We start from the raw sequence: 21,228 nt of genomic DNA on the forward strand, positions 1-21,228 counted from the left end.
GGCAACACAGTGAGACTCTGTCTCAAAAAAAAAAATCTATACACAAAGATGTTCACAAATTTACAATGGAAAACTAGAAAAACCACAAATATCCAACCAAATGTTTGATCCAGAAAAATTAAATAAATGTCCATACAATGGAATGTAATACAAGTAAAATAACATTTATGAAGAATTTTAAATAACTTAGGAAAATTATTGTGCTACAAAATCAAATGAGAAAACTATCTTACAATTGGCGGCCTCCAGGAAAGAGATCTAGATTACCGACTGGATATGAATATTGTATTATCAAATCAAAAAAAATTTTTTAATTAAAAACACGTGGGAAGAAACAGAAGAAAGTGTGCTAAAATGGACTGCCTCGGAATGGAAGCGAGGTTTCTGCCTACTTCTTCACACTTAATTGTACTTGCCAAATAGTCTAAAACAAACATGCATTATTTTTAATAATAAAATTTTTCAAAAAACTTCCAGTGAGAAGGAACTCTCTACCTTTTGAAGTATTCCATTCTATCTTTGGGTACTTCTGACTTTTTAGAAAGTTCTTCTCTATTACATGATTGCTCTTTGTAGCTGCCACCCACATAATCTATCAGGCTGTACATAACAAACATCAGCCAGAGTTTACTATTCTCCAAGCCAAGAAGTCCCTGTTCTTCTCCTCATTAAAGAAACTTAGAAGAGAAAGAGACCGCTGATTGCTTACTACGTAAGAGCATTTCTGCGTATATTTTCTTGTTTTATCCCCACAACCCACTACCTCATTTTTTAGAAGTTCATTCCGGTAATAGCCATTCTAATGTTATTCTAGGCCCTGTGGAAAGAACCTTCCCTCTCCCTAAAAAATCCATTTTGAGAAGGATGCTGCACTTTGAAACTAGATCTATAGATGCTGAGGCCACCTTAAAGCTGCAACTAAGGATGATCATAAGTGACAGCACGAGATAGGCAGGAACCAAAGGGAGAGGTGAGAGAGCATAATGTGTGTTTACAAGATATGATTATCTTTATTTTCTTGAGTTTCAACTCCCTCCAGTGGAAGCTTGGAAACCTCACTTATTTTTCTGTTGTGAATTTAACGACAAGGGGGTAGAAGGAGATTTTTTACAAACACACTCTTAAGTTTTCTGACTTGGAGCAGAAAAGGAAAAGAGTTTCCTTTCCAGACCAAAGCTGATTATCCAGCAGGAGGTATCAGATAAGTTTGCTTGGAAAAACGAATAAATTTCCAAAAGAAACCTATTTGATGGTAAATGGCACACGTATCATCTTTGGATACTGGGATATAATGACTCCAGGTCCGTTCTACAGGGCTGTTAGAGGCCAAGGTCTCCCAAGAGCATAAGATATTAGAGATCACTACAGTTCAATGAACTATAATTATCTGTTCTGCCACCCATGCTGACAGAGCATACGCTCAAGTGTTTGCTAAATTGCTCAATGAATGGGATGCTCCCTTTCCCGCGGCAGCTCCGTCTGCCTGGAATGGTCCCTCAGTCTCTTCCCTTTTAACCTAGAAACTTCAGGAGGCCTCTGCAGCGCGACGCAGCCCCCAGGACCGCTTCTCAGTCAGTCTAGGCCTCCCTTCCTGTCTCGGCCAAAATGCTCTAGGCTCCTCCCCACTCCGAGCTGCGGAGCTCCCCCAGCCCGCCCCAGGGCCTTCACCCCTCAATCTCGAAGCCCACTACCCGACGAAACTTCTTCCTCCGCACCACGCCTGCGGCCCTCAGCAGAGCCACCGCCCCCAGGCAGAATAACCGCACGCGCCCTCCGGACCATCTCCACTTTTCCAAAAATAACCCCCTCGGCACCCGCCCCCTTGGCAGCTGCTGCCCGGGCGGTACCTGAGCCGCAGACAAAGTAGCCGGAGAAGACCAAGAGCAGCCGTATTGCCCCACTGCCCCCAGCGCCCCAGCCCCAGGACCCGGAACCAACTGCTGGCGAGACCGCCACTTTCATTCCTCCCGCCATGGTTGCCTCACGTCGCCTCCTCCTCACGTGCCTCCCCCCGGCAATTAACCCCAAACAGGCAACGCCAACAGCCTATCCGCTACAAGACACACCCCTACCAACCAATCCGACGGGCGAGGCTTCGAGCAGCCCTCCACGGACCCTAAGAGTTCCGCCCCTTAGCAACCGATGACAGAGGGCGGGAGAAGCAGTTTTCAGCCTATTAGAAATCGGTTCTCACCCTGCAATGGCGACAGGAAGGTCCCACCCCTTAACAACATGCTTCCGTCTCCAGTTTATTTACAACTGGTGCGATTGATGGTAAGCCCAACCAATAGAAAATCACAATGGGCGAGGCCTCCTGGACCGAACTTGGTATTTTCATTTAAACTGTCTCAAGTTCCTTTGGTCTTCTTTCTTCCCCTTGTACCACGATCTTTCTGTTATGGGAAGCCTATAATTGAGATATCTTTATGAATAGGGTCCTGACGGGACTATTTTTTAGTGCAAAACGATCGACAAAGTGTGGTCCTCCAAAGTCCTAAAGGATTTAAAACAGAAGTCGCAAAAAAGTTGTCAGTGTTTATAGGCATGAAAATTAGCGTTTAAAAATGTAGTCATAGGGATTTTTATTTTGGGAAACAAAATGAATGAATGTGAGGATTAAGAGAAGATTTCTTTATTCCTCACATCATCTCGTGAGACAAACATAATTCTCTCCATTTAATAAGCCAAGGCAGGGTGAGGCGCGGTGGCTCACGCCTGTAATCCTAGCACTTTGGGAGACCCGAGGCCAGTGGATCCTTTGAGCTCAGGAGTTCAGAGACCAGCCTGAGCAAGAGCGAGACCCCGTCTCTACTAAAAATAGAAAGAAATTAGCTGGACAACTAAAAATATAGAAAAAATTAGCTGGGCATGGTGGTGCATACCTGTAGTCCCAGCTACTTGGGAGGCTGAGGCAGAAGAATTACTTAAGCCCAGGAGTTTGAGGTTGCTGTGAGCTAGGCTGACACCATGACACTCCAGTCTGGGCAACAGAGTGAGACGCTGTCTCAAAAAAAAAAAGAAGCCAAGGCAGGCTGGGTGTGGTAGCTCATGACTGTAATCCTAGCACTTTGGAAGACCGGGTGGGAGGATTGCCTGAGGCCAGGAGTCCGAGGCCAGCCTGAACAACACAGGGAGAGCAAGGCCAACCTGAACAACACAGGGAGACAATGTCTCTACATAAAATACAAAAATTAGTCAGGTGTGGTGATGCATGCCTCTGGTCTCAGCTTCTAAAGAAGATGAGGCAGGAGGATCACTTGAGCCCAAGAGTTTGAGGTTGCAGTGAGCTATGGATGACACCAGTGCACTCTAGCGCAGGCAACAGAGCTAGATCCTGTCTCAAAAAAACAAAAAGCAGCCAAGGTGAAGACAGTCAAAGGAATTTGGCCAAGATTTCATAGTTTGTTCTTCTGGGCTGCTGTCCCAACCTAAATCCTACTGACCCCAAAGCCTGAGTTGTTTCTGTGTATTAAGCTGCTTCCCACTGAATGATTTAACACAGTGAGGGCCTAGCAGAGTGCCTGGCACATAGCAGGCGTTCAGAAACTGTTAGTAGAAATTGAAGCATCTTTTTTTAAGAGGATCTGATGGTGAGGGGTAGGAAGACTAGAAATGATGGAGCCAAGTGAGTTGAGAAATTCAAGGAAGTGGGTAACTTTTGGGCAAGGTTCAAGCTTTCAAAACAAGAAATTTTTAAAAAGTTAAAATGGGGCTGAGCCATGGGCAAGAGAAGAAATATCATCCTCAGAAAGAAAAGTCTCAGCCAACTGTGCCACAATGGCCATCCTATGTGTCACACACATATTCCCTCGGCTGACCTAGGTAGGTCAGCATCAATAGCAATAAATCACATTGATGCCATGTACCTCTGAAATCATGTGATAAAAATGGCATGTTTAGGCCGGGCGCGGTGGCTCACGCCTGTAATCCTAGCACTCTGGGAGGCCGAGGCGGGCGGATCGTTCTGAGCTCAGGAGTTCGAGACCAGCCTGAGCAAGAGCGAGACCCCGTCTCTACCAAAAATTGGAAAGAAATTAATTGGACAGCTAAAAATATATGTAGAAAAAATTAGCCGGGCATGGTGGCGCGTGCCTGTGGTCCCAGCTACTCGGGAGGCTGAGACAGTAGGATCGCTTGAGCCCAGGAGTTTGAGGTTGCTGTGAGCTAGGCTGAGGCCACGGCACTCTGGCCTGGGCAACAGAGTGAGACTCTGTCTCAAAAAAAAAAAAAAAAAATGGCATGTTTACCTCTGTGGTCTTCCTTCCCCAAACCCATAACACCAGACTAATCATGAGAAAAACATTAGACAAATTCCAATAGAGTCCTATTACACTCACGAATTTTTTTTAATTTCAATAGCGAGGCATCCTGCTAAATACCTGATCAGTACTCCTCAGAACTGTCAAGGTCATCAAAAACAAGGAAAGTCTGAGGAATTGTCACAGCCAAGAGGAGCCTAAGGAGACATGAGAACTAAATATAATGTGGTATTGTGGGTGGGATCCTGGAACAGAAAAAAAAATTAGGTTTTAGAACAAAACTAAGGAAAGCTGAATAAATTAATCTGAATTAATTTCGACTTTAATTACTCCTAATGTATCAATACTGGTTCATTAATGGTGGCAAATGTACCATACTAATGTAATAGTAGGGGAAATTGGATGTGGGGTATATAAGAACTCTCTGTAATATCATTTCAAGTTTTCTGTAAATCTAAAACTGTTTTAAAAAATTGGCAGGGCTCGGTGGCTCACACCTGTAATCTTAGCACTCTGGGAGGTCAAGGCGGGAAGACTGCTTGAGGCCAGGAGTTCAAGACCAGCCTGAGCAAAAGCAAGAGCCTGTCTCTACAAAAAATAGAAAATTTAGCCAGAGGTGGTGGCATACACCTGTAGTCCCAGCTACTTGGAAGGCTGAGACAGGAGGATCGCTTGAACCCAAGAGTATGTGGTTTCAGTGAGCTATGATGACACCACTGCACTGTAGCCTGGGCAACAGAACGAGACTCTATCTCTAAATAAAGTCTACTAATATATACATACACACAAATGTATATTATTTACGTATATGTACATATACACACATATAAACACACATACTTCATTTTTTCTTCCAGGCCCCATTCTGACCACTCAGAGCTTACTCTTTGGTTTTGACTAAAGGCAAAACCAGAGAAAATAATTTCAGGTTTGGGAACTAATTCCAGAATATCACTGACCACTATTAAAATCTGTAAACAAGATGTACCGTAATGAGACTGGTTGTCCATAAACACATCTCAACTTATCATCCAAATGAGTGCTGTCACTTTGAGAAAGTCAGTTCAAGAAGCTTTTAGCCTTGTTTTAATAATGAGGACACTGCTTGCTCGAAACACTTTGAGAATCTCCTTCAGAGTCTATAGCACACAATGCAATGAATATTCATTATCTGCAGGTGGATCTGGTTTATGCAAATAGCCAAAAGAACTCAGGCCAAGACTGATGAGTAAATGGGGCGGGAAATCTGGATGGTAAATGTGTTCCAAAATTTTTTGGATTTTCGATAGTTATTATAGTATGGTGCATATACAAAATATAAGGCAACAATCCCAAAGGCATCTGGACAGCACTCAATAATCAAACAAATTAATATCTCTGCAATGACTTATATGAATATTTATACTGGGATAAATTAAAGAGGAACAAATGAAAATTATAAATAACCTCATGTAAGTTTAGATCAGGTTCTGCCACAAAATAAATTCAGGTAAGATTAGGTTTTATTGCCAAATAAGTTATGAAAAAACTTTCAGTTTGCAGAATTTTTTGAATTTAGGAATGGTGGATAAAGAATGGCATATTGTGAATATTTGATGAAGACAATTCCAGAGTTTTGAGAAGGAGCACTCCATCCCATATACTCAGTCACCCAAGCTAGAAGCCTGGGAGTCAGCCTACGACCTTGTTCTCTCCCCTCAACCCCTTCGTCAATCCATCGAGTCCTATTGATTTTACCTTCTGAACATTTTTTTTTTTTTTTGAGACGGAGTTTCACTCTGTTGCCTGGGCTAGAGTGCCGTGGCATCAGCCTAGCTCACAGCAACCTCAAACTCCTGGGCTCAAGGGATCCTCCTGCCTCAGCCTCCCGGGTAGCTGGGACTACAGGAACGCGCCACTGTGCCCAGCTAATTTTTTTTATTTTTAGTAGAGATAGGTTCTCACTCTTGGTCAGGCTGGTCTTGAACTCCTGAGTTCAAGCGATCCTTCTTCCTCAGCCTCCCAGAGTGCTAGGATTACAGGTATGAGCCACTGCGCCTTTTCATTTTTTGAATAATTCACTTTTAGTGTATTTTATAAAAATAGTGGACAATAATTGGAAACATTTTAACAATTGGTCCTTAACCACAGTTTGAGAAGCACTAGTCTGTATCTTTAACAGAATGGCCTTGTATACCTCCTTAGGCTCATTTCTAACCACCTCCACTTGCTACCCAGCAATAATGAACAATTTCTAGTTTCTCATACTTACCATTTTTTCATACCTCCATGTAAGTGTACATCCTGGTCTCTGTGAATTCACTTTCCTTCCTCCTAGAAATCTTCTATTCATACTTCAAAATCCTGGACTGCATCATCACTTCCTTCAGACGCCTGTCTAAACCAGCCCCTCACAACCCCCCACAGAATAGACCACTTGTTCTCTTACACTTCTGTTATTGTACCCTATTATTGCACTATGCTATAATTATTTGTTTACATGCCTATCGCCCCTACTAGTCAGAGTTCCTTTGAGGCAGTGGTTAGGATTATTTGTTTTTGAGGGGTGAAACATTTCTTGTAAAATTAGTAACTTCAAGGACACTACTCCTTATATGATAAACTCTGACATGATACTGAAAAAGAAGGAAAATTGTTACTTTGTATTCTTATTTTTCTATTACTGCATGGGTTTCAGCCTTGTACCTTTAGCACCTGGGTGGGAATTAACAGAATAGTGGACATTTTAGAAGGTCAAGGAGTCAGACTTGTGGGACTCACCGGAAATGTTAAAAGGGAACAGGATCCCAGTAATGTGGGAGGCCAAGGCAGGACGATCAGTTGAGGCCAGGAGTTAGAGACCAGCCTGGGCAAAACACAAGACTATGTCTCTACCAATAATGTAAAAATTAGCCCGGCATGCTGGCCGGTGACTGTAGTCCCAAATACTTGGGAGGCGGAGGTAGAAGGATTGATTGAGCCCAGGAATTCGAGGTTTCAGTGAGCTATGATCATGCCACTGCACTCCAGCCTGGACGACACAGGGAGAGTCTGTCTCCTAAAATTTTTTTTAAAAAAGTCTCCACTCTAACAGTTTTGCTCAGGCTCAGCCCCTTTTAGAGTAAAATCTGTCAAGTGCCCTTTTCAAAATTGCTCAGGCCTGTAAATAGCACCATCAATTCATTCATTTCAGAGGGTCTACCAGATAACAGGCCTACCCTGGAGAGGTCCTGGGCTGAGAGTGAAACAAGCAACTATAATTGAAATGTGTACAAAGAGCCACGAGGCCACTGAGGGGTGGGAGGAATTAATTCTGCCTGGAGGAGCGGAGGGGGTCCAGGAAGGAGAGGTTTGAGCCAAATCTTGCTGAGTGAGTTGGATTTGGCCCGGTGAAAACGTGGGGGGAGGACTGAACAATCTGCTAGATGAAAATCTACACGTGCCTAGGAACAGTCTCCTCACTCCTCTTCCACCCACTTTCCCCCCTTTCTTTGCAATCTTTTCCTCTTTTCTTGGAAAACTAGGTCTAAGGATACTGTTTTCCTTCCTAAAACAGGCCAGAGTAGGTGATAAAGAGAATATTAATCCTTGATTAAAGAAGATCAGTTGCTCTGCTCTGTGTGTCTTTGAGATCACAGGGGGAGGGGAGAAGCAGGTGAGTCAGGTAGGGAAGTGGTCCTGAGTAGGAAAAAGGGACACTGGGGAGAATGGGGCCCATGCAGAAAAAAAGAGATGAAAATTCTTGTATTTGTTCCCCATTCCCTTTTTTGTCACCCCACCACCACCACCTGCCTCTAATCTTTATGTTTTTCTACAGTTTCTCGTGGTCTCAGTCTCTCTTTGTCTCTCTCCCTTTGCTAAAGGCTGGAAATTCCTTGTTCTCAACGGAAGGGAGTAGGAGGGGAGTTGGGGGTGGTGGGAGTGGGAGGGAAGAACAGACATCTCAGCAGCTCGGGCTGCGGGGGCGCTCTGGGCCTCCGGCGGGGCCTGACAAGTCAATGATTTTTTTTAAAATAGGGGCTCAGATACAAACCTAGAGAGATAGAGACACAGAAATACAAGTAGATGTAAAGAAACGTATAAATACATAATCCCAGGGTACAGAGACACAAACTGGCAACAGCGTCTTAAATTTGCTTAGCATTCTACAATTTACAAAGAGTTTTCATATACATTCTCTCATTTGAACCTCACGACAATTTTCAGAAACAAGGATACAAACACTCCGTAGTTTCACTCTCACACAGGTTCGCACCCGGACCCTCCTGACTCCCCTAGGGGGTGGGCAGGCTCCTTCCGCCGGATTCTCCTTCCCTCCTCCCTCTCTGGCCGAGCACCCGCCCCAGGACCCGGCAGTGGAGGTCTCGAAGTCCGCTCCTCCCTCGTCCTCTTGCCTGGACTGGGACCCATGCGCCCCGCGCCCGGGACGTTGCCGCGCCCTTGCTTCACGCCCTACTCCGCCCCCCTCCGTGGGCGGGCGTCTCCCTCCAGATCCCAGGGCTCAGCGCCGCCCCAAGGGGGCCCGGGTGGGAGGGAGGGGGACGCCTCGAGCAGAGGCTGCGTGGGCGGAGGATGTGCGTCACGGGGAGCGTGGGCAGGGGGAGGGAGGGGGCACGTGGAAACCCGGGGCCAGCGGCTGGCAGCCCAGGATCCAAAATAACCCGAGGAGGGTGGGGGAGGGGTGCCCACGAGGGAGCCAGTCTAGCGGCGCCCTCCAGTTGCAGGACGGGGGATTGTGAGAGGGGACTATGCACGTTGCTACCACCCCCGCTGTGTTTGGCTGTTCTTGGGATGAAGAGAATGTGAGCCACTGAAACCCCCCACCGATAACGCACTCCTCCTCCCCTGCCCCCACCAGAGACGGAAAGGTCCCCTCGCCACGCCGGAATGTAGAACCAGCCGCGGCCCACGCCACCCACGCCCTTGGCTGGCCCTGCCACTCAGACGTGCGGAACGGGAGGAACCAAGCCTGTGGCCAGACCGCTAGCGTCCCGCTGCCCCCCGCTCCGCCCAATTTCCGTGGGGCCTAGAACTGTTGGGCCGGGCACTCAAGAGCCCCCGCCCCCAAACCTCCCAGCCGTGGGCGGGAGTGTAATGGGAACCAGATGGGGCGAGGAGAAACCAAGGGGGAAGGGGATGGTGGGTTGCAGAGGGGAGTTAGGCTCCTTGTAGGCGCTCCTCCCTCCAGCTCCTCCGTAGGATGTCAGGTCGGACGCTGCCGGCCTACTGCTCACTTCCACTAGACTCTCTCGGAAAAGGGCCCCTGACAGACGTCCCCGGAAAGGGTATCCTCCTTATCGCAGCTTTGCCACACAGAATTCCCAGGCAAGGCCTCAACCTTAGCAAATAGGGTACAAGTAGAGCAAGGCGGGACGCACCCCATCTCTGCCTGACCTAAGCGCTAACAAAATCCGACGCGTCTGATCAACACGCGTACCTAAACGGTGGCTCCTAGCATAACCCGCCTATCCCGTTTCCCAAACTTTGGCAACGTCTCGAGGCAAAGCTGGAAGAGGCCTGAGTTTCTGAGAGCGGCCTCCTCAAATTACTCCTTCGGGGGCTAGGGAAGAGCAACTGGTTCTCTAAGTGGTTCCTGCAGAGCCCCACGCGCTCAGACCCGCCAGAAGTGTATACTCTATGGGAGTCAGATGCACGCACAGGAGTCGCCGCGCACCCCAAGCTTTCGCCAACTTTTGCCGGCTCACTCCTAACATTCACACGTACAGCACCGCAAGGCCTGAGTGTAGGCAGCGGGCGTCCGCGCAGTTGTTTAGGAGCGTGTGCACGTCCGTGCGCTTCTGTGTCTTTGTGTACCTGTGCGTGGTTGTGAAACTCCGCCCTCAGCTCCGATGGGTAGGAGTGGGGGGAAATAGGAATGTCGCCGGCGGGGCGCTCACGTGGGTACGTGGGCGCGAAGAGGGCCGGCTGTGCATCCGGCGTGGGCGGCACGGAGCGACCTTGCCCCGCCCGCTGGGTCCCCAAGCCCGCCCTCCACATCCCCGCCTGGTTCACCTCGGTCCCTAACTCGGCGCCCCGGCTGAGTCCCCGCCCCCGCCCCTTGTTCCACACCCCCTTCCCCCAGTCTCCGCCTCTCTCAGTCTCCTAGCCGCGGCGTCTCGACCGCCCAGAGGCTCGGGCGCCCGCCCCCCGCCCCTGCCCCCGCCCCCGCCCCCGCCCCCGGCTGTGCCCACGCCCTCCGCCCGCCAGCCCGGCAGCCAGCGCAGCGCGGGCCTCGCTCCCCGTGCGTCCTGCGGGGGCGGAGGCGCGGAGAGGCTGCAAGCGCAGCCGGGGAGGGGGGGGCAGAGGCACAGACAGAGGCGCGGAGGCTCGGAGAGAAAAGACGTGGAGGGAGGGACGGAGCCTGGACAGCGGTGGACACGGCATCCTGCGCGGGGAAGAACGCAGCGCGCAGCAGGCGCCGAGCGCCGGGCACCGAGGGGGGCAGCCCGGGTGGTCTCCGGCCGTCCATGCACAGGGCGCCTTCCCCCACAGCCGAGCAGCCGCCGGGCGGAGGGGACAGCGCCCGCCGGACCCCAAAGCCCAGACTCAAGTTAGTGGGCAAAGGGAGGCGGTGGGGAGTGGAGATGGGTGGAGCCGGAGTCGGGATTGGGGTCCGGAGGGTGGAGGTCGAGGAGAGGACGTGGGGAAGTGGGACGGGGGTGGGAGGGTGGAGACTGATGGAAAAGGGGGTGCGTCTTCGAATAAGGGGACCCTGGGAGCAGGCAAAGATCTGATGAAACTGGATATGAGAGAGTAGTACATAATTCTCCAATTCTGGTTTACTTTGTGGGCATGACCTGGCATGTGAGCCCCCTGCAAAGAATGTGGGAGCCCCCAAGCGTCAAGGGAAGCCCGGGAGCTCGAGCTGGCAACAGTACAGGGAGGGACTGGGGGGCGCTCAGTTGGCTCAGTCAGTCGTTGGCACAGAACGCGCGAGCCCCCGGGGTGCAGGAGAAGCCGGTGCCTTTGAGTTAAAGGAGCATCTGCGGGGCTGCAGAGAGGCAGGGGATGTCTTATGCGTCCCCTCCCATATCTGTCCCTTTATTCACAGAGTCTAGAGGGGAATATCGGTGTGTAGTCCCTCAACCAAGAGTCTGGAGCCGCTCCCCCACTCCACTTGAAGATGTGGGTGGAAAATAAGGGAGAGAAGTAGGCGGGAGCCCCGGGGCGGTTTTCGCCCACAGACGCAACCACTGTGGGAGTGTGTGGGGGCGGAACGGCCCCAGAGCAGAACAATTGAGGTGCCCCTCCCCTCCCGCGGGCCCCTAAGCTAAAGGCCTACAGAGCAATTGGGGAATCTCACTGCTAGGATAGGGTCAACTGAGGGGCACTGGGCAGTCTAGAAGGGAGGAGAGGTCCTGGGGGGAGAGCAAGGATGCCATAAGAGAATGCATAATCCTTGGGAAAAGCTGAGGGGAGAGGAGCAGGGATCCACCTGGCTTACTGAAGGGGAAGGCCAGGGAAAGGCCACACCTCTGCCTCTCAGCCACCTGGGCAGGATGCCACCAGGGAGTGAAGCTGGCCAGCAATGGCTACCGGTGTCTACTGTGGGGAGGACAGGGGTCCTCATTCACCTTAGTGTGGGATGTCACTTTAAGTAGTGTTGAGGCTGCTGGGTGTTTAGGGTGGAAGGTGAGGACTGTTTTGGGCCACAGAGAGATCGAGCCATCCCAGAGGTTTACTGGTCGGCCTCAGGGTTCAAGGTCTTCTTAGCCCAGACTGGAAGAGTACCTGCACCTGCAGAGACAGGGTACTAGCTTTTGGTGCTTCTGGCTAGTCTGGGATGGCATTGCCTCTGAACAGTGCCTGATTCTTACGATCTGTGCTCAGATGTTGGCACTGGGCAGGAGAGCATTCAAATGAGGGAGGGGAAAAGAAGCAGGTAGGAAAGGGAGGACAATTGTTAGTGTGGGTTGGTACCCAGCAAGGGGACTTGCACTGACTGCCTCCCTCTTGTGCCCTTCCTTCTCAGGCCCAGTGCCCGCACCATGGCCCTGCCTCGGACACTGGGGGAGCTACAGCTGTACCGAGTCCTGCAACGTGCTAATCTCCTTTCCTACTACGAGACCTTCATCCAGCAGGGAGGGGACGACGTGCAGCAGCTGTGCGAGGCCGGCGAGGAGGAGTTTCTGGAGATCATGGCACTTGTGGGCATGGCCACCAAGCCCCTCCATGTCCGACGTCTGCAGAAGGCACTGAGAGAGTGGGCCACCAATCCAGGGCTCTTCAGTCAACCAGTTCCTGCTGTGCCTGTCTCCAGCATCCCGCTTTTCAAGATCTCTGAGACTGCGGGTAGCCGGAAAGGGAGCATGAGCAATGGGCATGGCAGCCCAGGGGAAAAGGCAGGCAGTGCCCGCAGTTTTAGCCCCAAGAGTCCCCTTGAACTTGGAGAGAAGCTGTCACCACTGCCTGGGGGACCTGGGGCTGGGGACCCCCGGATCTGGCCAGGCCGGAGCACTCCAGAGTCGGACATTGGGGCAGGAGGAGAAGAAGAGGCTGGCTCACCCCCCTTCTCCCCACCTGCAGGGGGAGGAGCCTCTGAGGGGACTGGGGCTGGGGGATTGGCAGCAGGTGGGGCTGCAGGTGGTCCAGACCGACTGGAGCCAGAGATGGTACGCATGGTGGTGGAGAGTGTGGAGAGGATCTTCCGGAGCTTCCCTAGGGGGGATGCTGGGGAGGTCACATCCCTGCTGAAGCTGAATAAGAAGCTGGCACGGAGTGTGGGGCACATCTTTGAGATGGATGATAATGACAGCCAGAAGGAAGAGGAGATCCGCAAATACAGCATCATCTATGGCCGCTTTGACTCCAAGCGGCGAGAGGGCAAGCAGCTTAGCCTGCACGAGGTGAGGACCCGACCCTGGGCCTCTCAGGATTGCCCTTGACTCCTGGGCCTCCACCCACTTACCTCTGAGAATTCTTCATTCTCCAACTCTGTTTGGTTGCCCCTTGACCAGGACCTCAGGCCCTGAACCCCTCTCTCACATACCCCAACCCTAGCTGCTGCAGTGCTTCCATCCTCAACGAGGGGGAGGCAGTGATGCAGGTGAGGACCCAGCTATACAGCTCTATGTCACTCAGGACCCCAGAGGAGTGGAGGTGGCCCCGGGCATTCCTCAGAAGCTGTGGGTGCTGATCTCTGTCTTTCTCCCTCAGAAAGCTCTTGTATGGTGTGAAAGCCAAAGCAAACCTCCAATGGTTGGGCCTCACTTCCCTGGTGGTGAAGGGGTGTGAGGACGTCTGGGGGAGGCAGCGGGGGAGCGAGGATTCTGACTGTTCTGGCTGTCCTCTCTCCACAGCTGACCATCAATGAGGCTGCTGCCCAGTTCTGCATGAGGGACAACACACTCTTACTGCGGAGAGTGGAGCTCTTCTCCCTGTCCCGCCAAGTAGCCCGAGAGAGCACCTACTTGTCCTCCTTGAAGGGCTCCAGGTGAGACCCCTTCCCCAGGTCCTTCCTAGATTGGAATCCTGCCAACGAGTTGGATTATGTCCTAACCTCCAGCTCAGGTGGCTCTAGGCCTGCTTCCCTCTCACCTGCATGTCCTGCCTTTGGCTAAGTCAGCTTGTCTGAGGTCTAGTCCCTCCCGCATCCATCTTAGGTTCTCCCAGCCCCCCACAACGATAGTGTCTGAGCTGGAAACTCCTACCCAACCATTGTCTTTGCAAAGCTTAGGTAACGCATGCTTCTGGTCAGAGTCTGTGTCCTGCCCATGTGTGGCCCTCCTCAGCCTCACCTTTGCATTCTTCGCTGTCTTTGCAGGCTCCATCCTGAAGAATTGGGAGGCCCTCCACTAAAGAAGCTGAAACAGGAGGTGTGTTTTCCAGGGTACATGTAGTGGGGTGGGGCAGCCTTTCTCAACCCTGTCCCTTGCCAGATCCTCATTTCCCCATTTGGGGCTTCCACAGGTTGGAGAACAGAGTCACCCTGAAATCCAGCAGCCTCCCCCAGGCCCTGAGTCCTATGTACCCCCATATCGTCCCAGCCTGGAGGAAGACAGTGCCAGCCTGTCTGGGGAGAGTTTAGATGGACACTTGCAGGGTAAGTGTACATCCAAACACCTCTCTTCACTGGGGGGAGGAGTGGGGTGGAGGGTGGGAGGAGTAAGCCCAGAGGCAACTGCCTGGAACAGGGTTGGGAGGCCTGGCTGGATGGGGGCAGAAGGATCTATGGGTTTGGCTGTGTGGTTGAGGGTGGGGGTTCCGTTGGCTGCAGCCCCTTGCCTGACCAGTGCCCATGCCCACAGCTGTGGGGTCGTGCCCAAGGCTGACGCCGCCCCCTGCTGACCTGCCTCTGGCATTGCCAGCCCATGGGCTATGGAGCCGCCACATCCTGCAGCAGACATTGATGGACGAGGGGCTGCGGCTCGCCCGCCTCGTCTCCCACGACCGCGTGGGCCGCCTCAGCCCCTGTGTGCCTGCAAAGCCACCTCTCGCAGGTGAGGCAGCCAGCAGTGCTGTCCCCAAGTACCCTAGCCACCCAGGCCCCACACAGCAATCCTGGTGTCCTGGGGCCAGGTGGGAGGAAGAGGGTTATTTATAGTCACCAGAGAGGGTAGAGGGTCGGGCTCCAGCCAACTAGGGCTGGGATCGAGGAGAGGAGGACCCTGCTGTTCCCACTGGGGAGAGTCTGGTCCTAATGGAGATCTGTGAAGGGGAAGCTGGGGAGAGCCAGGGACAGAGAATGGGGGTGAAGGGGAACAGGAAGGAGGGTCACCAATAAGGGAAGCTCGGACAGAACTTCCACCAATGCAGGGGGGTGGAACAGGCTAGGAGTTGTGGGGGTGGGGTTGCCCAGCTTGGAAGCAGAGGAGCCCAAAGGGGGATGCTTTGTGTGTGGAAGGGGGAAGAGAGAGTGGGCCGGCAGAGGGCCGGGCAGCGGCTGGGCTGAGAGTGACGCAGCAGACAAAGCCACCAACCCTGGCTCGGTATTTTTAAACTGTGCGTGGGTGGGAAGTGGGGGCGGGGACTGGAAGGGGGGGCTCTTCTTGAGGGAGGAGCTGGGAGGCTGGCTTCCTGTGTTCCCCCTGATTTGGCTACCAGAAAACTTGGGGGGGCCATGGTAGGTTGGGTTGGGCCTGGGAGGGGGCCAGGGATGAGTGGGGGTGGCAGAGCCTGGGGAGGGGGAAGGGGGAGAGGTCAGAGCCAAACCGCCCCCGCAGCTCCTGACAGAACCAGAAATTCCAGCAGAACGGAGGCGGGAGAGACAGAGAAGGAGACACACACAGAGACAGCTATATACAGCCAGAAAGGGGAGAGGGGCTGCACATGCTTGGGTGCGGAACCCCCCCCCCCCCATACACAGGCACTGGGCAGGAGGCAGTAATTCAGTAACTTGAGCTCATCTTCACAGCTTTCTCTGCCCCTGCTTCTGTTCCCAAACCCTGCTCTCTTCAGCCTCCACCACTATTTACAGTCTCCTCACCGACCCCTTTTCTCCCCCGCAGAGTTCGAGGAAGGGCTACTGGACCGCTGCCCTGCTCCAGGACCCCATCCCGCTCTGGTAGAAGGTCGCAGGAGCAGCGTGAAAGTGGAGGCTGAGGCCAGCCGGCAGTAAGGGGTGGACTGGTGTCCTCAGACCCAGGGCCCCAGACTTCTGGTTCACACACACCCCACACTCTCCGTCCCCGGAACCCTCGTCATAACCCCGGATCCTTCCGCTGCCCTTCTGCCTCCCCACCTGCTCCATGGGCATAAGACTATGGGGCTTCAAGCAATAACAAGCCGAGCAGGGGCCTGGCGAGAGGACACAAGGAGGGTGCGTGGTGCCCCTCACCCCTGCCCAGAGTGAGGGGCAAGGACTCTGCCTCCAGGGCATTTGGGGTTCTCCCCTCCCTCACACAGCACACTCCCATTCTCTCTAGGTTTGCATCAGTGGCGTGAGCAGCTGGACTCAGTTTGGACATGGGGGAAAGTGGGACTTCCCTGGGAAGGTCCAACAGCTAAAAATGGCAGCATTTCCCCCCAGAACTGGGGGCCTGGGAACACTGGACTTGATCTTTCTCCCCTCTCCTTCCCCATTTTTGTGCTTCTAGTTTGTTTCTTTAATTTAACAAGTGCTGCAGTTTGCCCTTCCATCCCCATCTCTCCCCCCCAGTCCTCAGCAGTTTTTTCCCTCCTGTCCTGTGGGGGGGGGCAGTGGATGTGGGATCCCTTCACTGGCCCCTAACTCCCTTGGGAGGCCCGGGTTGGACCCAGGGTCTCCCCCAGCAGGGGGCTGGACTGCAGCACCTATCTGAGCAGTTAGAGCATCTTTCTTTTCAGATTGTGTACAGTAGATTATTTATTTTGTTATTTTGGAATAAAATTTATTTTATGGCTTAGGATCTATGACCCCTCCTCAAGGGGGAGAAAGGGTGGCATGGGATGGGGAGTGAAGGGAAGCTGACAGTGGACGGGGAAACAGAAGAGATGCAGCTGGCAGGATCCCTAATACACCAAGGGCCACATGGCTGGGCCTGGACTCTGACCCCCTTCTCCCAGGCAGCATTGGGGGTGTTAAGCCATGTGCAGATGTCATAGCCACATAGAGCTACCTGGACACAGTCACACTCAAAACTGAGAGTACATTTGGGTTAGCATGTGTCAGAGGCTAGCACACTCGCTGGTGTCTTTTGTCCAATATCTCATCCTCCCAAATTGTGTTGTCACATAGGCAAAAGCTGATAGACACATGTTCTATGTAGTCGTATAACTAACTTGTGTGCCACCTATACATGTCTCAGGTACACACATTTTCACACAGCTATACACAAAGAAACTCGGCCTTTGTCCTGTACAACCTCATACATGTACCAGAACCTTCATCTAGCTGACATGAATTTTGGGCTTTTGGGGATTTGTTTTTTAATTTGGGCAAAACTCTTACCAGTAATTACATATCCAGATCCCTCTTCTCCTCCCACCCAGGGTCCCCCCAGGGCTAGGACCCAATTCTCTCTATCCCTGGCCTCCAGGGCAAACATGTCTGCATGTTTCTACATATGCGTCCTGGGCCCTGGCTCACAGAAGCCCTCCGTGCCCTAACCTGTGCTCCCACCTAGCCCCTCTGCCGCTCAACCCCATCTTCCACGGAGAGCAGTGTGTGTGTGTGTGTGTGTGTTCTCCGGCTGCAGGCATGTTGGGGCATGTGTCACTTTGGAGCCTGAACTTCCCTTCTGGTGCTGGAAGGAGGTGGAGGTGGGCAGCGGTGTGTGGTAGGAAGGAAGGAGTGGATTGGCTCCACCCACGTGCATTCTCCTGGCAGTCTTTGCTTCCTGACCAAGGAGTAGGCGGGGACAGGAGGGCATCTTCCCCACCTGCTGCTTGGTAGGAGCATGAGCAGGTGTCCAGAGCAGGTCCATGGGGTGTAGCAGAGCTGCCTTTCTGGGCTCCTCCTCCAGCTGGGATCACCAACTGGGGTTGGTCCTGAGGTCCAGGTGGGACATTGGGATCCCAGATTGCCCATAGGGTGAGGGCTGCAGGAGGGGCTGGGCCCCCAAGGACCCTCCCCCTGACTCCCCTTGCCCTTCCAGGAGAAGCTTGGTGAGGTCCTGTTCAGTGGGAGGCAGCAGGTGAGGGAACATGTCTTCACCAATCCTGCGAGGAGACGGAGAAGCAGGGGAGTAGGCGTGACACCCATTCCCCCATCCCCTACCCAGGTACCACCCCCAGACCAATACTCACCAGGTGTCCTGAGGAAACCCTCCCACCGGCTGGCTCAGGCAGCTGTCTTCTGCCATGGTCACATCTGAGCAGAGCAGGGGCTCAGGGCTGGACACAGCATGCTTCTGAGGCTGGCATTGCAGCAGGCCCCTGCCAGGAACCAGAACAGAAAATAAGAAGGAGGGGACAGGGTAGGGCCAGGCAAGAATGAAAGCATGGAGACAGGAGGGGCTTTGTCACTCACTGGGGGTGTGACTGGTCAAAGGGCAGGCTCATCTGGCTCAGGCTGGGGGGCATCTGCAGATGAGGCCTGGAAGCAGGAATGAGGGCACAGTCAAAGGACCCACGGCAAAAGCAGGGTGATGCAAAGTCAAGACCACTGAGTGAGGGAAACAGGCTCCTGCTCCTAACCCTGACTACTTAGCTGCTCATGACTGCATGGCCTTGGGCAAGCCAGTTCTATGCTCTGAGGTCAGTCTTCCCATCTGTAAAATGGGGGGTGGAGAGGGTTGGATTAGCCAATTTCTTATGTTTCTTTGGACTCCGAACTCTGGTGGTTCTAAGTCCCCAAGTCTTCACCCCCACCTCACCTGGGAGGGGAGATATGCCTTGACTTCTTAAGAGTTAATAAGCTGCCTTGAACAGGGATTAAAAACATAAAAATAATAAATAAATTAAAAATAAATGTTAAAAAAGAGTTAATAAGCATCCAAGTATTACTTGGGGAAGAAAAATGTCTAGGCCACTTCAAGGCCAAAATAGATGAGTAAATAAAAATCAACACAGCAGATAAGTGACAGTGGATTTCAGGGGCAGGAGAGTTTTGCACCACAAAGTCACCTAAGCACGGCTTTCTCAGAATGTGCTCCTGTTGTTAAGGGACATATGACACAAAAACTTAGTTTTTGCTATGAGCCAGGCACTATCCTCCACTTTACACATATTATGAACTCATTTAACCTTACAATAATCCCATGAGGGCGGGATTATTATTATCATCATTATTAGCCCCATTTTACAGATGAGGCACCAGAGGTTACGTAACTTGCCCAAAGTCAGTAAGTGGTGGAGCTGGAATTCAAACCCAGGCAGTCTGGACCACTACCCACTAAATAGAATAGACAGAAAAAAAGAAGAAAGGGTGTTAGCATTTGTTGCCCCTTCCTCACCTTCCTCACACAAGAGCCTCTCCTAACAAATGCAAGTGCCCATCCAGGCCCCTTGGAGTGGGATGGTATCCACTCTCTATCCCCAAGAAATTTTGACTTACTCCTGGAAGGCTGGCAACACACTGACCGATTCTTCTTGGGGGAGGCCTTGATACGAGGGGATGCAGTGAGAGTGTGGTGCGTATACTGGGGGCCTGGGGAAAGAAAGCAGACCCCCTGATGCCAGCCCGTCCCCAGGACACCCCCACATCCTGCCTTGGAAAGGGGAATCTCTTTCCTGGAAAGGAAAATTCCCAGCTCAGCCCCCAATGCCAGCTCTCACATGCTGAGAGCTGTCAGCACAGACCACTCCCATTCCTGTCTGTTGAGCTCCTTACGCTATATCTGGGCCAAGCTGAATGCTCATGGAGGAGTCAGGGGCCATTCCAAGATCGTAAGAGGGCACCATGGTAGGCATCTGGGGCTCTAGGGTAGGAAGTGGCTGGTCCCTGGAGGAGAGAAGGAGGCACACGTGACTGACCACAGGTTGCTGTCACCACTTCTTCTTGCAGGTAAGCACCAGCCCAGGACCCCACCACCATCCACACCACCACACTCACCTTTCCACAGTCATCTTGATGGTAGCTGGGACATAACCCCTGCCATCCTTACCCATCTGTTCAGCTGTTGTGGGAAGGAAAGGAGATCCATGGAGTGCTCTGGCGTTAGGGAAGAAGGGAGGTAGAAAAGGCAGGCATGGCTGATGGGCAGTAGGAGAAGTGGGGCTACAAAAGTGGGGAAAGAAGTCAGGGGTGACACACAGTGGGCAGGGAGAGGGGTCATCTGGGGCAGGGAGGAGGTGCGTGTCAGGAAGGAATCAGAGCTGCCAGATCCAGCTCACGCTTGTAGTGGCTCCGGAAAGCCTCGTCCTTGGGTTTCTTGGGGTAGAGGTTTTTCAGCTGAGCAAGATCCCGGATTCGGTCCCCCAGGGAGCGAATGGACAGGTCTTTGGCAGAAAATGGCTGGATGTTCTCTATCTGTGGGGAGCCTACGATAGGAAGGAGACCCTGAGTCCCCTCTGTCCTGACATTCTCCCCCATGTCCACCCAACAAACAGCCCCCACCATTCTCAGTGCACCACAGCAGGGAGAGAGGACCTGGGGGGCGGCTCCTGAGAGAAGGAGACCCAGTAGGCTCCCTTCCCATGGAGCCCACAGTGAGAAGGTGGAAGTTTACACCACAGAAAGAAGACAGAAGCAGGACCTAAGGAAGACCTTCCTGAAGATCAGGGTTGTTGGCATCAAGGAAGGCCAGGACATTTCCTTCCCAGAAGAAACCCCAGAGGGCACAGGCACAGAGGCAGAGGACTGGCTGGGGTGACCTCACCATCCTGACCCCGGATGACATGGGCAATGGTGATGCCCCCAATCTCTGAGTCACTGAAGCGCAGGAGAAAGGTTCCATCGGGTTCATTGAGAAGAAGGTTAGTGACATACTGTTTGCTGATGAAGCCGATGATCAGCCTGGCCAGGATGAAGGAGAGGATGGGGGAGTGGGCACTGGGTGTGGAGAGGGAGCTGGAGGCACAGCTCCTCAGGCCACCTGGGGCAGGGACTCACCGGTCTGACCAGTAGCTCCGGAGACAGCGTTTGGTGAGGTCCAATACACCATCGAACCACTGCCAAAAGGTAAAGCCACGGCCCAGCAGGATCTCCTGGGGATGGGGGAGCTGGTGTGAGGGGCGGGCAGAGCTGGAGCCTGGGTAGCGCGGGCACTAGGCTGTGAGTGGCCACACAGCAGAATCACAGGGCCGAGGAACCAAACTGGACGTGGGACCCCATCAATGACAACAGCCAACACTCGTGCTTACCATGTGCCAGGCACTATTCCAAGTCTTTCCATATATTAATTTATTCGATCTTTACAAGGCTATGGAGGTAAGTACTATAACAATCCCATTTTACACATGAAGAAATGAAAGCCCAGAAAAGTCAAATGACTTGCCCGGGTCTACACAGTTGGCGAGAGGTGGAGTTGGGATTTAAACCCAAACAGTCTGGCACTAGAGCCCCTCATAACTACTTTGCTAAGCTGGAGTCCAGAGGAAGGTCACATGCTGGGTTGTGATTGTCCTGTTCTCTTTGCTAACACATCCTCGGATCATGTGGGCTTTTCTTTCTTTTTTTAAAATTTATTTT

At 52.4% G+C, this 21,228-nt stretch overlaps 3 protein-coding genes across 4 annotated transcripts in view; 1 reads left to right on the plus strand and 2 right to left on the minus strand.

The window, feature by feature from the left end:
* NEMP1 (nuclear envelope integral membrane protein 1) overlaps positions 1 to 1,986 on the minus strand; it is a 22,218-nt gene extending 20,232 nt beyond the window's left edge. The window contains exon 1 of one of the 2 annotated variants that reach the window (XM_012654346.1): positions 1,848 to 1,986. In XM_012654346.1, the coding sequence (XP_012509800.1) occupies positions 1,848 to 1,974 (127 nt within the window). In that variant the 5' untranslated portion in view covers positions 1,975 to 1,986. The remainder of the gene's footprint in view (positions 1 to 1,847) is intronic. The other variant, XM_012654354.1, reaches the window with a different exon arrangement.
* Positions 1,987 to 10,333: 8,347 nt separating this feature from the next.
* NAB2 (NGFI-A binding protein 2 (EGR1 binding protein 2)) lies at positions 10,334 to 16,564 on the plus strand. The gene is made up of 7 exons (XM_012651940.1): positions 10,334 to 10,788; positions 12,211 to 13,084; positions 13,538 to 13,671; positions 14,002 to 14,053; positions 14,148 to 14,280; positions 14,486 to 14,677; positions 15,686 to 16,564. The coding sequence occupies exons 1-7, from the start codon at positions 10,706 to 10,708 to the stop codon at positions 15,793 to 15,795; spliced, it is 1,578 nt and encodes a 525-aa protein (XP_012507394.1). The 5' UTR covers positions 10,334 to 10,705; the 3' UTR covers positions 15,796 to 16,564.
* The window catches only part of STAT6 (signal transducer and activator of transcription 6, interleukin-4 induced), a 14,848-nt gene continuing 10,111 nt past the window's right edge, over positions 16,492 to 21,228 (minus strand). The window contains exons 14-22 of the mRNA XM_012651931.1: positions 20,650 to 20,744; positions 20,417 to 20,553; positions 19,932 to 20,078; positions 19,651 to 19,714; positions 19,429 to 19,539; positions 19,153 to 19,245; positions 18,127 to 18,192; positions 17,904 to 18,032; positions 16,492 to 17,816 (exon numbers count right to left, since the gene is read on the minus strand). Of these exons, the coding sequence (XP_012507385.1) occupies positions 17,627 to 17,816; positions 17,904 to 18,032; positions 18,127 to 18,192; positions 19,153 to 19,245; positions 19,429 to 19,539; positions 19,651 to 19,714; positions 19,932 to 20,078; positions 20,417 to 20,553; positions 20,650 to 20,744 (1,032 nt within the window). The 3' untranslated portion in view covers positions 16,492 to 17,626. The remainder of the gene's footprint in view (positions 17,817 to 17,903; positions 18,033 to 18,126; positions 18,193 to 19,152; positions 19,246 to 19,428; positions 19,540 to 19,650; positions 19,715 to 19,931; positions 20,079 to 20,416; positions 20,554 to 20,649; positions 20,745 to 21,228) is intronic.

The sequence above is a fragment of the Propithecus coquereli genome, unplaced genomic scaffold (assembly GCF_000956105.1).
Source record: "Propithecus coquereli isolate 6110/MARCELLA unplaced genomic scaffold, Pcoq_1.0 Scaffold111, whole genome shotgun sequence".
In the NCBI taxonomy this organism is placed as follows: domain Eukaryota; kingdom Metazoa; phylum Chordata; class Mammalia; order Primates; family Indriidae; genus Propithecus; species Propithecus coquereli.

Coding starts and splice junctions, on each gene's coding strand:
- NAB2 (XM_012651940.1), top strand. CDS start 10,706: ATGCACAGGGCGCCTTCCCCCACAGCCGAGCAGCCGCCGGGCGGAGGG. Junction 10,789..12,210: donor ACCCCAAAGCCCAGACTCAA/GTTAGTGGGCAA, acceptor CTTCCTTCTCAG/GCCCAGTGCCCGCACCATGG. Junction 14,281..14,485: donor TTTAGATGGACACTTGCAGG/GTAAGTGTACAT, acceptor CCATGCCCACAG/CTGTGGGGTCGTGCCCAAGG.